Below are 13,910 nucleotides of genomic sequence, written 5' to 3'. Positions count from 1 at the left end.
ATTTTAATGTTGTTGTTGTTAGGAGCCGTCGAGTCGCTTGCGACTCATAGTGACCCTATGTACAACATCGCTAAACTCTGCTCTGTCCTGTGCCAATCTCACTGTCTCCGACACACTGATCCTGATTGCCCCAGTCACCGAATCAATCCATCTCCCAGAGGGCCTTCCCCTCCTGCGCCTGCCCTCCACCCTTCCAAGCATGATGTCCTTCTGTAAAGACCGGTCTCTCCTTACCACATGACCAAAGTATGCCAGACGAAGCCTCAGAATCCTTGCCTCCAAGGAGAAGGCCGGTTTAACCCTCTCCAGGATGAATCTGTTTGTTTTCTTAGCAGTTCATGGCACCCTCAGCACGCTTCTCCAACACCAAAGCTCAAAAGCATTAATTCTCCTTCTATCCTCCCTGGTCATTGTCCAGCTCTGTGACACATAACAAGTGATTGCAAAGACCATGGCCTGAACCAGATGCACCTTAGTCTCCAGAGAGACACCACTGCTCTTCAGCACTTTGGAGAGGTCCCTAACAGCAGACTTTCCCATGGCAATGCGCCTTTTAATTTCCTGGCTGCTGGTGCCAAGACTGTTGACTATGGAGCCAAGCAAACTAAAGCTGTGTACAATCTCAATCTCTTCACCATCCATCCTGATGCTGCCGATTGGTCCAGTGGTGAGAATCTTTGTCTTCTTGACATTGAGCCTCAATCCATATTGTAGGCTGCAGTCCTTGACACTCTGCAGCAGGCACTTCAGGTCCTCCTCAGTTTCAGCAAGCAGGGTTGTGTCATCCGCATAACGCAGATTGTTGATAAATCGTCCACCAATCCTGACCCCACATTTTTCCTCATAGAGCCCCGCCTCCTGGATAATCTGTTCTGCATATAGGTTGAAAAGGTATGGAGCTAGGATGCATCCCTGGCGTATGCCCTTCCCAATTTTGAACCATGCAGTGTTCCCTTGCTCTGTTCTGACGACTGCCTCCTGGTCCAAGTATAAGTTTCGCATTAGAACGATTAAGTGTTCTGGGATTCCCATTCTTCTCAGAGTCAGCCACAGTTTGTTATGATCTACACAGTCAAATGCCTTTGCATAGTCAATGAAACACAGATAGACATTCCTCTGGTATTCCCTGCTTTCAGCCAAGATCCATCTAACATCAGCTACAATATCTCTAGTACCACGACCCCTTCTGAAACCAGCCTGGACTTCTGGTAGTTCTCTGTTGATGTGCTGTTCCAGTCGTTTTTGGATAATTTTCAATAAAATCTTGCTTGCATGTGAAATCAGTGAAATTGTTCTGTAGTTTCCACATTAGGTTGGGTCGCCTTTCTTTGGGATAGGAACAAATATCAATCTCTTCCAGTCAGTTGGCCAAGTGGTCGTTCTCCAGATTTCTTGGGACAACTTGGTGAGCACGTCCAAGACTTTATTTACAGAGGGTAAACATAAGGTTGATAATCTTGAAATTTAGTCAGCTCACTCTAAACAGAACATCCTTGCTTTATTCAGTGCTGATATTCCGTGTTTTTTCCTTCTGCATGAATTGTCCATTCTGTTATTAATGGCTGACTCATCTTTTAATGCCATGTTTAAATGTCTGTGAACTTTCTATATGGCTCTTTTATACTAATCTCACAGAACACTTTCTATTTTAAAAAACATGCACACAAAAATTCTCCTGCTGTCAAGTTGATTTTGGCTCCTAGTTACTCTTCATCAGATTTCCAGGTTATATCTTTTTACAGGAGATTGCTCATTTTTCTTCTGAGACAAACTTGTGGATTTGAACCTATAACTCTTTGAAATTTTATCTTTGTTGTTGTTGTGTACCATTGAATTGGGACCGACCCATAGCTGACCCACTGGCGGGTTTTCAGAGGCAGTTAATGGGACGGGAGGAGACTACCATCCTTCTCCTACAGAGCAACTGATGGCCTCGAACCCCAGGCTTTTGGAATTGCAGTGCTGCTTCTTGCCATTAGACCACCTTATAATGGAAGTTGGGAATTTAGAACTCTTTGATTAGGAGCCTGCCATCCTATCCTTTATGTCTTCAGGGCTCCTTTATCACTCATTCATTGTTGTCAAGTCAGAACTGACTCATGGCTGATCCTCCAGTGCATTTGAGGCTGGAAATCTCATAGGAGAAGAATGCCTTTCTTTCTCTTGCAAAGCAGCTAGTGGATTCAAACTGTATGCCTTGGGGCTGGCAGTGCAACTCCTTGCCCACTATGCCACCAGAGCTCCCTTTACTGCACAATGTTCTTGTTAGGTACCATCAAGTTGACCACAACCCATAACAACCCAATGTACAATGGATCTGAACCCTGCCCTATTCTGTACCATTCTCATTATCTCTGATACACTTGAGCCCATTGTTATAGTTGCTGTGTCAATCCATCTTGTTTAAGGTCTTCTCTTACTGATCTTCTACCTTTCCAAGCATGATGTCCTTATCCAAGGACTGGTTCCTTGGTATAGCAATTTTAAAACAATAAAAATACTTATTTATTTCCTGTGTGCCCTATTCGAATGAATTCTTCCAGAAAAAGTACATTTTTATTTATCTTTTTATCCACAGTTCCCTATTACTAGGCCTCGTACATAGCGGGCAATGTGCAAAATCAATAGGCAAGATGCTACCGGGCAACAGGTGTCAGCTAGCCACAAGGAAAATGATCTAACAGACTGTCTCTCATGAGGGTAAACACTCACTTATCACTGTAAGTATTCCAGCAAGAGGTGGCTGGCTAACATGGGTGCAACTATTCATTCTCATTCTTATCAACACTACAGTGATAAATAGTAGCTACTTCTTGTTTTCTGCGTATTATGTCAGGGCCTGTGTAAAGCCTTTTACTTGTACTATCTTAATAAATTTTCATTTCTCTCAAGTTAAAGCATCATTACTGAAGTATTATAGATGCTTATGGTCACAAAACTGGTAGCTTAAAGTAAAAGTTACCAGTTAACCACTTTGATTTTCAATCTTCTATCTTAGACTCTGGCTGTGGTGGTAAACTCTGTAGTGTGCTATGCTAACTGAAAGGCTGTGTGCCTCAAGATCATCAGCAAACCCCCTGAGAAAGAGAAGCAGTCTCCTCCTACTAGGATTTACAGCCTCAGAAACCTGACAGAGGGTCACAATAAGCTGGAATTGATTTGTTAGCAGTACATATGGGTTTGCTTTTTTATCTTAGCCTCTATAATATATAACTTCTCCTAGTCAGACATGTCTGGATGGGCTGGGATGCTAAAGTAGGAAGTCTCCTTTTATTTTTAAGATTCTGAATCCATCATTATACTGCAGAATCTATTTGTTAATATATCATAGTAATGAACAGGAGAAAAGTTGGAAATATTAACTACTACTGCCAAATAAAGTTTAAAACCCACTGCTATCAATCTGATTCCCATTTATAGTGATCCTCCACTGGGCTTCTGAAGCTGTAAATCTTTACAGGTCATCCCTCCCTTGGATTAGCTGCTGGGTTAGCCCTGCTCAACCCCCATCTTCTGACACTCAACTTATTATGCCAAGTTAAAATCTCCTTATTATCATGAAAGACATGAGAAAATATAACGGTTTAATTTATTTAGCAAAATACTTTTATTTGCACAAATATATTGTGCAAAACAATGTATCTATACAGGAAACACTCATGACAATAGATATTTACCTACCTCTATAAGGCACAGGAATTGTTCCAGTGAGGTTCATTAGCTCCCTTGAACTGCCATCATTAAAAACTGAAAGGAAAGAACGGTTTAATCATAAGTGTTTTTTTGTAGTAAAGACCATACATTCTTCAAGAAACATGGGTTAAAAATCTGTTATTTCCTTGAAAGGATCTATCATCTGTTTTGCCTAATAGCAAAATATTCTATGTTCATTTGCCTAATGAATCAGCTTTTGAATGAATACAGAAAAGATGCTTTAAGTTACCTGAAAAAACAGAAGTGAGGCTACCATCTTAAAGATCATTAAAAGTGATACCAAATTCAATGTTAACCTAATATCCTCAGACTTTAGATTTCCCAGACCTTTATTCTCAGTGTCTTATCGATCCCAATATATCATCAAACGACTATATAAAAAAAGTTTTCAGTTAAAGCATAAACATTTTTATATTGTTGTTGTTATGTGCCGTCGAGTCGCTTGTGACTCATAGCGACCCTATGTACAACAGCCCTAAAATCTGCTCTGTCCTGTGCCAATTGCATTACTTAAGTTTATAAGTAGTTAGGACACATAATCTTCATTGCATGGACTGTTATTATCTGCAACAATGATTTACAGTTAACACTCTCACATCCAGAAGAGGCTGTTTGTTATAGGCAGTACAAACTTACAGATCTACTACTGTCTCCATTCTCTTATTATTGTTTATAAACTGTTATGTAATGTGTTCTGAATTCATGCTTTCTGGAAAACCATTTTATTTCAATTTGTGGGTATTGTTTCGTGGGTTTTTTTTTTTACCATAAAAGTAGATTTTGATAATAATGTTTTAGACTTGGTTCAGGTACATAAAACTACACAAAATTTGCACAATACTATTGTAATCTACAAGTCTGGATCAACATATGTATTCTTTTAGGATACAGTGAAGCTATACAATTACAGTAAAGTTCCAGCCCCAGTCACTTTTTCCTCCTATTGAAGCAATTTTTAAAATGACCTATAATTTTGGAAATAAGAGAGATTTTTCCCATTTGTTTTTTACAAATTTTAAATATCATGTTGTATTGTTGTTAGGTGCTACTGAGTCGGTTCCGACTCACAGCAGCCCTGTATATGTACAACAGAACAAAACAAGGCTCAATCCTATGGCATCTCACAATTGTTGCTATGTATGAAACAGTTGTTGCAGACACTGTGTCAATCTATTTAAATACCATATCAAAGATGAATATTTTATTGTAATTTAACAATGTGGACAGAAATAAGTAAAAAGGAAGAATTGTAATCTAGCTTTGACAGAGAATTCTGTCTCATGTCTTTGTTGTTTAGGAAATGCAGGACTGTCCCTCCATTGCCTCCCAATTCTTATTACCAGGTTCCAAAGACTCTCAGAATTCTTAAAACTGCTTGTCTAAAAGAACTTTAAATTCAGTTTCTTGACCTCAGGAAAGAGAGTTAGAGAGATTTATGTTAAGATTGATGGGGACAGAAAAGAATATTTTTAAAGCAACATTTTGCTATTTTTTTTTTAAACCCTCTAGGTGGTATCATTTCTTATGTAAATCTCATTGTCTCAAATAAAAGGGAAAGAAATATTTTCCTTATTGCAAAATGAAAGGGATACTCCAGAGTATGACAAAATGTACTGTGAGACTATGGGGTAAAACGAGAGTTCAAAAGTTAAGTAACTTTAAGAGAGCTCTGGTGGCCTAGTGGCAAGACACTGCACTGCAATCCCAGAGGTAAGCCGTTCAAATCCACCAGATGCTCTGCTGGAGAAGGAGGGGGCAATCTCCTCCTGTACCAGTCAAATCTGATTTGACGGTACACGTAAAAATAATACAATAAAAATTAAAAAAAAGAAAAAAGAAAAGTTAAGTAACTTTAGGATATACAATATACTGTTCTGTGATGCACCACTCTTCAGCATAGGAAAGCCTGAGAGTAATCTTACTGCAAATAAATTGATTTAATTTTAAATTGCTGAAATATAAAGAGAGAACTTTGTCTGAAGTAACATTCTTCAAAATTAGTGATCTGTGCATAATATTTGGGGAAAGCAGGGCTGAACTGTCTTCAATATCCTCTCCAGATCTAAATTAGGATAGTTCTATGTGGGAGCACTTTTTAAAAAATGTAAAAGAACTAAATAAATATAATATGTTATTATGAGATCTTATAATTTCTTGGTCCCCAAAATTCTTTCTAGGTGAAGGTCCAACTTTACAATTATAATGTCAATAAACTTAAAAGAAAAAAAGGAAACTCACAGCCATAACAAAAAGAGTAACTCAAAGTACAGTAATTGACAGTTTTATTACATAAACTCACCATATGAATCCAATACAGGTTTGAGATCTTTGTATAGAGTAATAACATTGATAGTTTCACGTACAGTTAGGTCTCTGTATTTGTACTGAAAAGCAAAATCACATAAGAATTTAGCTTAAAACCAATGCATATATTTTACTGCCAGATTAATTAAAAAAATTTTTTTCTTCACAGCACAAAAGTATAATGGTTCTTAATAATCATCAATATTACTTAAAGCCAGAAAAGAACCTTATTAGCTTTTTCTCCAGCCACCTCCTACAATCCCTATACAAATGCTGCTTATCTCTATTTCAGCTCTTCTTTCCATCCAAAAGGCCATCTACCAGAGCAAGTTTTAATCATTCTCAAAATCAGGTTACATATGCTTCTCTCATTAATTCCTTGTCCAGACTACTTTTTAGCTCCTAAAGATCTCCCCCCACCTTCCATTCAAATCCCAGAATTTATTGTCAATACCAATTATATTCCAATTTATAATTTGTTGTCTTAGTCATTTTCATATCCCCACCTTATTATCACTCTACTCCAGGAAAACTAATAAGATGGTTTAATACACACACACCTCAATATGAGATATCTTCTGTGTGATTTACTGCCTCTGAAAACCCACTTCAGGGTCAGTTATAGGTTAGTTCTGTCTCAATGACAAACAACAACAGTATGAGATTAGGAAATCAAGAGATTGAGCATCCTCATCTGACTGCCATACACTGAGAGGTTCACGGAAAGTTCCATCCACCAGGCACTTGTTTTAGTGTTCCTCTTTTAGAGACTCTACCACTCTCATCTGTTTGTCATACTATATTAGCTTACATATTGCTGTGATGCTGAAAACTATGCTGCAGCTATTGCAAATACCAGAACACTCATAGTTTCAATAGAACTTTCAGATAAACTAGGAAGAAAGATCTTAATGTTCATCCATCTTATGCCCAAAATAAATTTCATCAACTAAAAGCTACCTGTGTTCCTTTTTGGCAGAAAAAGACTTTTCCAGAAATTATAGACTACCTCTATGAGACTATTCTTCCTTTGTTTAAAAAAAAAATTGGAAAAGAAGTTGGAGAAAGACAGCATTGAAATTCAAACTCCAGCCCCATTAAAGCAAGTTTTCTTGTTTCGAGACATCTTTTATAGTGATGATGACAGTGAGGAAGAAGTAAATGAAAAGAATTAAGCAGAAGTTATTTTCATGGCCTTTTTTCCTAGTTTAGGTGTGTATATGTGTGTGTGTGTGTGTGTGTGTGTGTGTGTGTATAAATGTGTATTAGAAGAGCGCTTGTTACTGCTTTTTATTGAATGTATAGTGGAACATAAAAAGGAATTAATACATTCATATTAAAGTTTGCTTTTATGTGTAAAGAAACAAGAGCATATGAAATGATTTATTATTTCTGTACCATTACCTTGAAAATGCGGGGAACTGTTTTAGAAGTGTAAATATACCAAATTCCTCCAATTCTAGCAGAAAATATAGTCCTAAAAACATTGAACTTTTCATTTTGCACTTTTAGCTATGTGCACTCAACAAAGATGAGGAAGTTCAGAATACTAAGAATACATGCCATTGTGCTCTGTTTTTCCATTTGTATGTATGTTCTCAGGGTAAATAAGAATAGACGGAAGTTGTAAATCTATTGTATCCTCACACTAGTCTTGGTTCTGTTTTCCTGGCATAAGATGTGCATCTTCATCTTCCTGAATATCATTATGATGTTTATAAAGACATGTTTTTTGTACAAAGTACCTTTTCAAACTGAATCTATTTTGAACTGAAAAAATAAAAAGAAAAACAAGCAAAAAAAAAAAAAAGAATCTACTTTTTAAAAAAGCCCAGCAAAAATCATATGAACAACAGAAGAATACAATCTGATTAATGCCAGAAGACAATTCCCTCCATTGGAAGGTATTCAATGTACAATCAGGGCACAGCTGTCTCACCACACAAGAGATAGCTCATCTTTCCCATGTAGAGGCCCTGGAAGATTCAAACCGAAAGGTATGGCCTTTAGGTTAGCAGCACATCTCTCTAAGCACTAGGCAATAAACGCTCCCCTGAAATGGACTAGTACTGGCCATTTTGAATCAGACAATGGTCTAGTATGCTAGAAATGGCGTAAGCTGAAGAGAAATAGCAACACTTTAATTGTCAAAAAAGTAGATTTCAAGATCTATCTGGAAACACAACATTGCAGTGATAGGATAATATGCATATGCCTCATGGAAGTCTAGTTACAATGACTCATTCAAACTGATGCATCAATTGTTAGTGCCAAAAATTAAGAAACTGAAGATTTTTATCAACTTCTGCAGTCTGAAATTATCAAACATACAATAAAGATGCATTGAAATGTAGCACTGACTTGACTGATAGCTAGAAAAAAGGAAAGAAAAAAAACGATAGGAAACTACAGCTGTGGTGATCTCATGATAGAATTCTGCAAGACCAATGACCTACCTATTCACTGGAAATATTTTTATTTCCCCCAACAATAAAGAACGTCACTGAATGGACTGCATGGAAAGTTCAATATCATCAGTCATAAAAAATCTATCAGCAAATGAAAGGCTAAATGTGAGAGAGTATCAAGTGTTCCTAAGCAATTTCAAACTGAAATTGAAAAAAAAAAAAAAGGAAAGCAAGCCCAAGAAAGCCAAAAATAATACTTTCAGTATATTCCACCTTTAGAAACCTTCTCAAGAAGAGACTGACTGAAGTCCAGGGAAGTTGTGAGATGACATCAACAACACCATGAAAATTAAAGGGCAATAAAAGGGAAGAAAGAACAAAATAGATGTCAGAAGAGATTCTGAAAACTTGGTATTGAACATAAGTAGCAAAAGAAAATAAATGATGCAGTAAACAAGCTAAACAGAAGATGTCGAAAAGAAGCTGGAGAAGAAAAAGTATCATAGTAAAATGTGGAAAAGACTGGAAATTAGAAATCCCAAAGGGAAGAATATCCTGGCATTTCTCTAGTTAACAAAACTGAAGGAAAAAATTCTCAAAACTCAACTGGAAATACTGAAGGAATTTATGAGCAAAATAATGACTAATTAAAAGAACATCGAAGGAATAATCACTGTACATAAAAAGTCAACATTTAATAATTTCAGCCAGTTTAAAATAAGGCTCCAGGAAAGAACAGAACATCAACTGAAATATTTCAACAAATGGCTGGCAGTGCTGGCAGTATTCACTCTTCCCTGCCAAGGAGATAACTGGAAGTGACAGACATTTGTGTCCATTTAAAATAAAGGTGTTCCAAGAAAATGTGAAAATTATTGAACCATATAATTTATACTTAGCTGCAGGTATGGCATCCACTTCCTAAACTCTATGAACTCTTCCGGAAACTATGAACTTTGATAAATGTTAATGGTTGTAAGGGGCTTCAGGCCTTTTGTTCATGGGGTCACTATGAGCTGTGCAAGTTGTGCCTGAATCGAAGACAATCAACAACAACAATATCATTAATACTGCCAAACCCAAACAAACAGAAACAAAATTGCTGAGTTAACTCAAAGGCATCTAACACTCTTAAAGATTGAAATAAAGAGCTCTAAAGAAACAAAAATAATTCAAGGACAAGACCTCAAAAATAATTAGTACACAATAATCAAAGAAAATAAATTAAACTGCATCCATGGAAAAAATACTCAGAAAGCAGAACTCTCAAATATAAAAAATGTGAAAGCAGAAATAATTTAACTGAAGTGTTAGAATGTGAAGTCAAAGCAATCTCAGTAGTGAGACCAGCACCAAAGAACAAAGTGACAGACAGACAATGAGGGAGAAATGCAAGAAAGATGATGGAATGTTTTTAAATTCAGAGGATCTATTCAAAACATGTCTCAAGGGAGCTCTGGTGTCCCAGTGGCAAGAAGCTGCACCGCAATCCCAGAGGTACGTGGTTCAAATCTACCAGATGCTCTGCTGGAGAAGGAGGGGCATTCTCCTCCTGTACCAGTCAGATCTGATTTGATGGTACATGCACAAAAAAATAATAAAGTTTAAAAAAAAACACCCAAAAAACAAAAAAAACCCTGCCTCAAGCATTTCTTGTCTCTTTTGTAGAGCAGCACTAATTTTTCCATCCATAATAAGCAGTTTCTTATTTTTCCCATTTGACTACCATTTCCTTTCCTTTTACTATCCTACTTATCAGTTCTTTATTAGCAAAAACTAAAGAGCTGCCTATACTTTCTGCTTTTATGGCATCGTTCTAGTCTCTCCTTTTTTTTTTTTTATTATGGAGAACTTTAAATACATCCAAATATAGACAAATGATATAACAAACTCCCCTATATCTACAAACTAACTTCAACAATAACAACTTAGATCATCTTTTAAATCTGTAATTTCAACCACTTTTCCTTACTTGTCGATCTTTATAAAGCAAATCAACATCATAATCCTACTATCCTATCATTAAATATGTTCATATATACAAAAAAATATATAAATATATATATATTTATTCAGCAAAACAAGTGGAAAAGGTTTATTATGATAAAGCAATGGAGGCATGGCTGGTGAAAGAGATAGGTTGTGGGAGTTAAAAAGAAAAGGAAAGAAAAAAGGGGGGGACACAACCCTGGAAAGTCAGGGGTTGGATCCAAGCCTTTTGGCATGCTGCCACCAGAAAAAAAAGAGCTACTTTGTCATATATTTTTAAGATAAATCTAAAAACAAAACCTAAAAACTTTATCACACCAAATACCAGTTTCATGGCATATTTTAAGGTTTGTTTGAATCAGTATGCAAATAAATAGTACACACTTTGCAATTCTGTTAGACTAATTTTAATTTATAAATTCTACTTTCCTAACAATGAGACAGATATACATATAATACAATGCACACATTTACACAATTCAACGGGTTTTTGTAGATTCAGAGTAGTGCAACCATTACTGCATCAACTTAGGACATTTTCTTAACCCTAAAGAGAACTTCCTGGTTTTACTTGTCACCCTCCATTGTACCATTCTCCCCAGAAAACCACTAAGTTAATTCTCATTTAGTAACTAAATGAATGAAATTAAAACCACTAAGTAATTTCTCATTACTACAGAAGTGGCATCCACTTTCCACTTCCTAAACAACATGCTTCTGGAAAGTCTATGAACTTTGATAAATGTCGATAGTTGCAGAGGGGCTTCAAGCCTTCTGTAGGGTCTCATGAGTCATGCTTGATTAGAAGGCAATCAACAACATCAACTTAGGACATTTTCTTAACCCTAAAGAGAAAAATCGTGGTTTTACTGTCACTCTCCATTGTACCATTCTCCTAGAAAACCACTAATTCTCATTTCTACTGTTGTCTGTTTAGGGCATTTAATAAAATAGAATTAACTAGCATGTGGTCTTTGTGAGAACTTTTTACACATAGCATGTTTTCAAGCTTCCTCTAAGTTATATCAAGCATCTGTACTTCAGTCTTTGTCACTGTTCAATTTTATTTATGCTCTTATTAGTTGACAGACCTACATTTTTAACTCTTAAAAATTTACTTGAAGAAATTTGTTCATTTGTCCTATAGAGAGGTTCTGGCAGTTTATATTTTGGTAATTGCTTTAACTATGTGTAGTTTAAATTATATGTTATTTTCTTCCTAGAGAGGGTGAGAACCAGGCTGTTCCTTGGAGGCAAGTATTCTGAAGCTTCATCTGACATATTTTGGACATGATACATGGCAGGATCAGTCCATGGGGAGGGATGTCATGATTGGGAGGGTAGAGGGACAGCACAAGAGAGGAAGACCCTAGATAAGATGGACTGATTCAGTGACTGGGGTGTCAGAGACAATAAGATTGGCACAGGATAGAGCAGGGTTTAGGGCTGTTGTACACAGGGTCGCTGGGAGTCGCAGGCGACTGACAGCACATTACAACAACAACGACGTCATTTTTGCCCTCTATACTTCCTGTACTAATTACTAGTGGTAGTAGATTCCTGAAACAAACTCTAATTATCTCTTGTGCTCTTAATCCTCTACACTCTAGCTTCAACACAGCAGTTCAAGTGGTCCTGTTAAAAGTTAAAGCAGATCAATGGCTTCCTGTTGTACTCAAAGTAAATGCCAAAATCTGCTGCGTCCTTTAAACTCTGGAGACTCCCTCCATGTATCTTTATTATCACTACTTTCCCTCTTACTCATTCCAGTTCAGCCATCTGCGACTCATTTGCTAGTCTTTTATCATCATGACAAGTTTCTTACTCACATCTTTGCACTTTTTCTTTCTTCCTGGAAATTCTTACTCCAGGTTGTTCCATAGCTTGCTTTATCTTTCAGAAATTTGCTCAAATAGTTCTCAGGAAGCTCTTCTTTCACGATTCAACATAAAACTGAAACCCATCTCACAACTACCCCAACTACCTTCTACTATTCAGCATACCATTTAATGCTCACTAAATTATTTATTGCCTTTCTCCTTCAAGGAGAATTTGAATTTTGAAAATGTACAGTTTTGTCTCTAAAACAGAGTGGTGTCTGCCAAAACTCAATTTGTCAGCCTTGTTGCAACTGCTCTGTAGTAATTTCACCACTAGGAATCTGTAGATATACTATATAATACAGAGGTAGTTCTCTGAATGGAAAATCAAAAGTAGATAGTTACTGTTTTTTCCCTTTGTTAATGACTTAAAAAGATGCCAGAAAAGAGTTTGAACTAAAAATGTTAATAAATGTCATGTAAATATATACATATATATATATATACTCAAAAATACATAAAAGTGGTTTGAATGTCCCTTCTCTCACCTCTATTTATCTCATTTTTTTGAAGTTGTAGGGCTGGAGAGGGAGGTATAAAATATCTTTTAGGCCCTTCTCCATTACTTTCTTTCTGGGAGGATGGGTCTGTTCCTTTTAGGGACATATCGATTCTATGAATCTATCTTTGTTTTTTATCTAAAAAAATCTTTTAAAGAGGCATTTCCTGGTGATTAATTTTATAAGATAATGCATGGGAATGATCCTATGAAACACAATGTGAATGAAAAAATGTGTGGAGCACAATGTGTATGAATGAAATGCAATTTATTATGCAAACTAATAGAAAAGAAAAATAAAAAGAAACACACACGATGCCTTTCCTCTAGGGGAAGACTGTTGCTGTGTGCTGTTAAGTTGGAACCAACTTATTTTATTTTATTAATTTTATTTTAGAGGAACTAAATAGTATGGAGCAAATGATGGATTGGAACCACCTTTGATCATAAGGTAGTTTCTTATCACTAGACCACCTGAGCTCCTTTAGGGAGAGATTAAGATTCTTTTTTTTTTTTTGCCTCAATCAGAAGGACTTGGGCCCCTGAGATTAAGATTCTAAAAAAGTCCAGAACGAAGGTTGCATAGTTGAGTGGACCTGGGGGAAGGGATTTTACAACAGTGAAAGAATTCTTCTTTTACTTTTCAAGAGAAGAGTGTACTGGATTGGGGAGGGGTGGGCAGGGAGAAAAGTGCAACAACGAATGAATGGAAATCCAAAGTCTCTGTAAATTTTCATTTAAATTAGTAATAAAAGAATTAAAAAAAATTCTTAAGAAGGTTCTTAAAATTCAAATCCAGTATTTGGGTATTATTGTCCTAAATAAGGACAAGACACTTGCATACTTATCCTCCTTACAACAAAAGATAGTAGCATCATAATTCTGTGTTTGTCAAGAAAGGAAAAGATCATAATACAAAATAATACCAATGATGATAATTAATATTTACTTGGTGCTTTACAAATTACAAAGTTCTTCATAGTTGTATCTCATAGGAGACTGGGGAAAAATTTAGGTAAGACATTGTGATTTGTCTAAGGTCACTTGGACACATAAGTGGCAGAACCACAACTTGGGCCTGCACTAAAAAACCTGCATGTATTTTATCAATGGTCT

At 36.3% G+C, this 13,910-nt stretch overlaps 1 protein-coding gene across 1 annotated transcript in view; it reads right to left on the bottom strand.

Annotated features, from left to right (window-relative positions):
• The window catches only part of TSG101 (tumor susceptibility 101), a 65,726-nt gene that overhangs the window by 39,842 nt on the left and 11,974 nt on the right, over window positions 1-13,910 (bottom strand). The window contains exons 2-3 of the mRNA XM_006892026.1: window positions 6,014-6,098; window positions 3,682-3,747 (exon numbers count right to left, since the gene is read on the bottom strand). Coding sequence (XP_006892088.1) covers window positions 3,682-3,747; window positions 6,014-6,098 — 151 coding nt within the window. The remainder of the gene's footprint in view (window positions 1-3,681; window positions 3,748-6,013; window positions 6,099-13,910) is intronic.

The sequence above is a fragment of the Elephantulus edwardii genome, unplaced genomic scaffold (genome assembly GCF_000299155.1).
Source record: "Elephantulus edwardii isolate Elephantulus edwardi_28Jun2011 unplaced genomic scaffold, EleEdw1.0 scaffold00109, whole genome shotgun sequence".
Classification (NCBI taxonomy): Eukaryota; Metazoa; Chordata; class Mammalia; order Macroscelidea; family Macroscelididae; genus Elephantulus; species Elephantulus edwardii.
The sequence above is the reverse complement of the archived record's forward strand: the minus strand, read 5'-3'. Positions and strand labels throughout refer to the sequence as shown.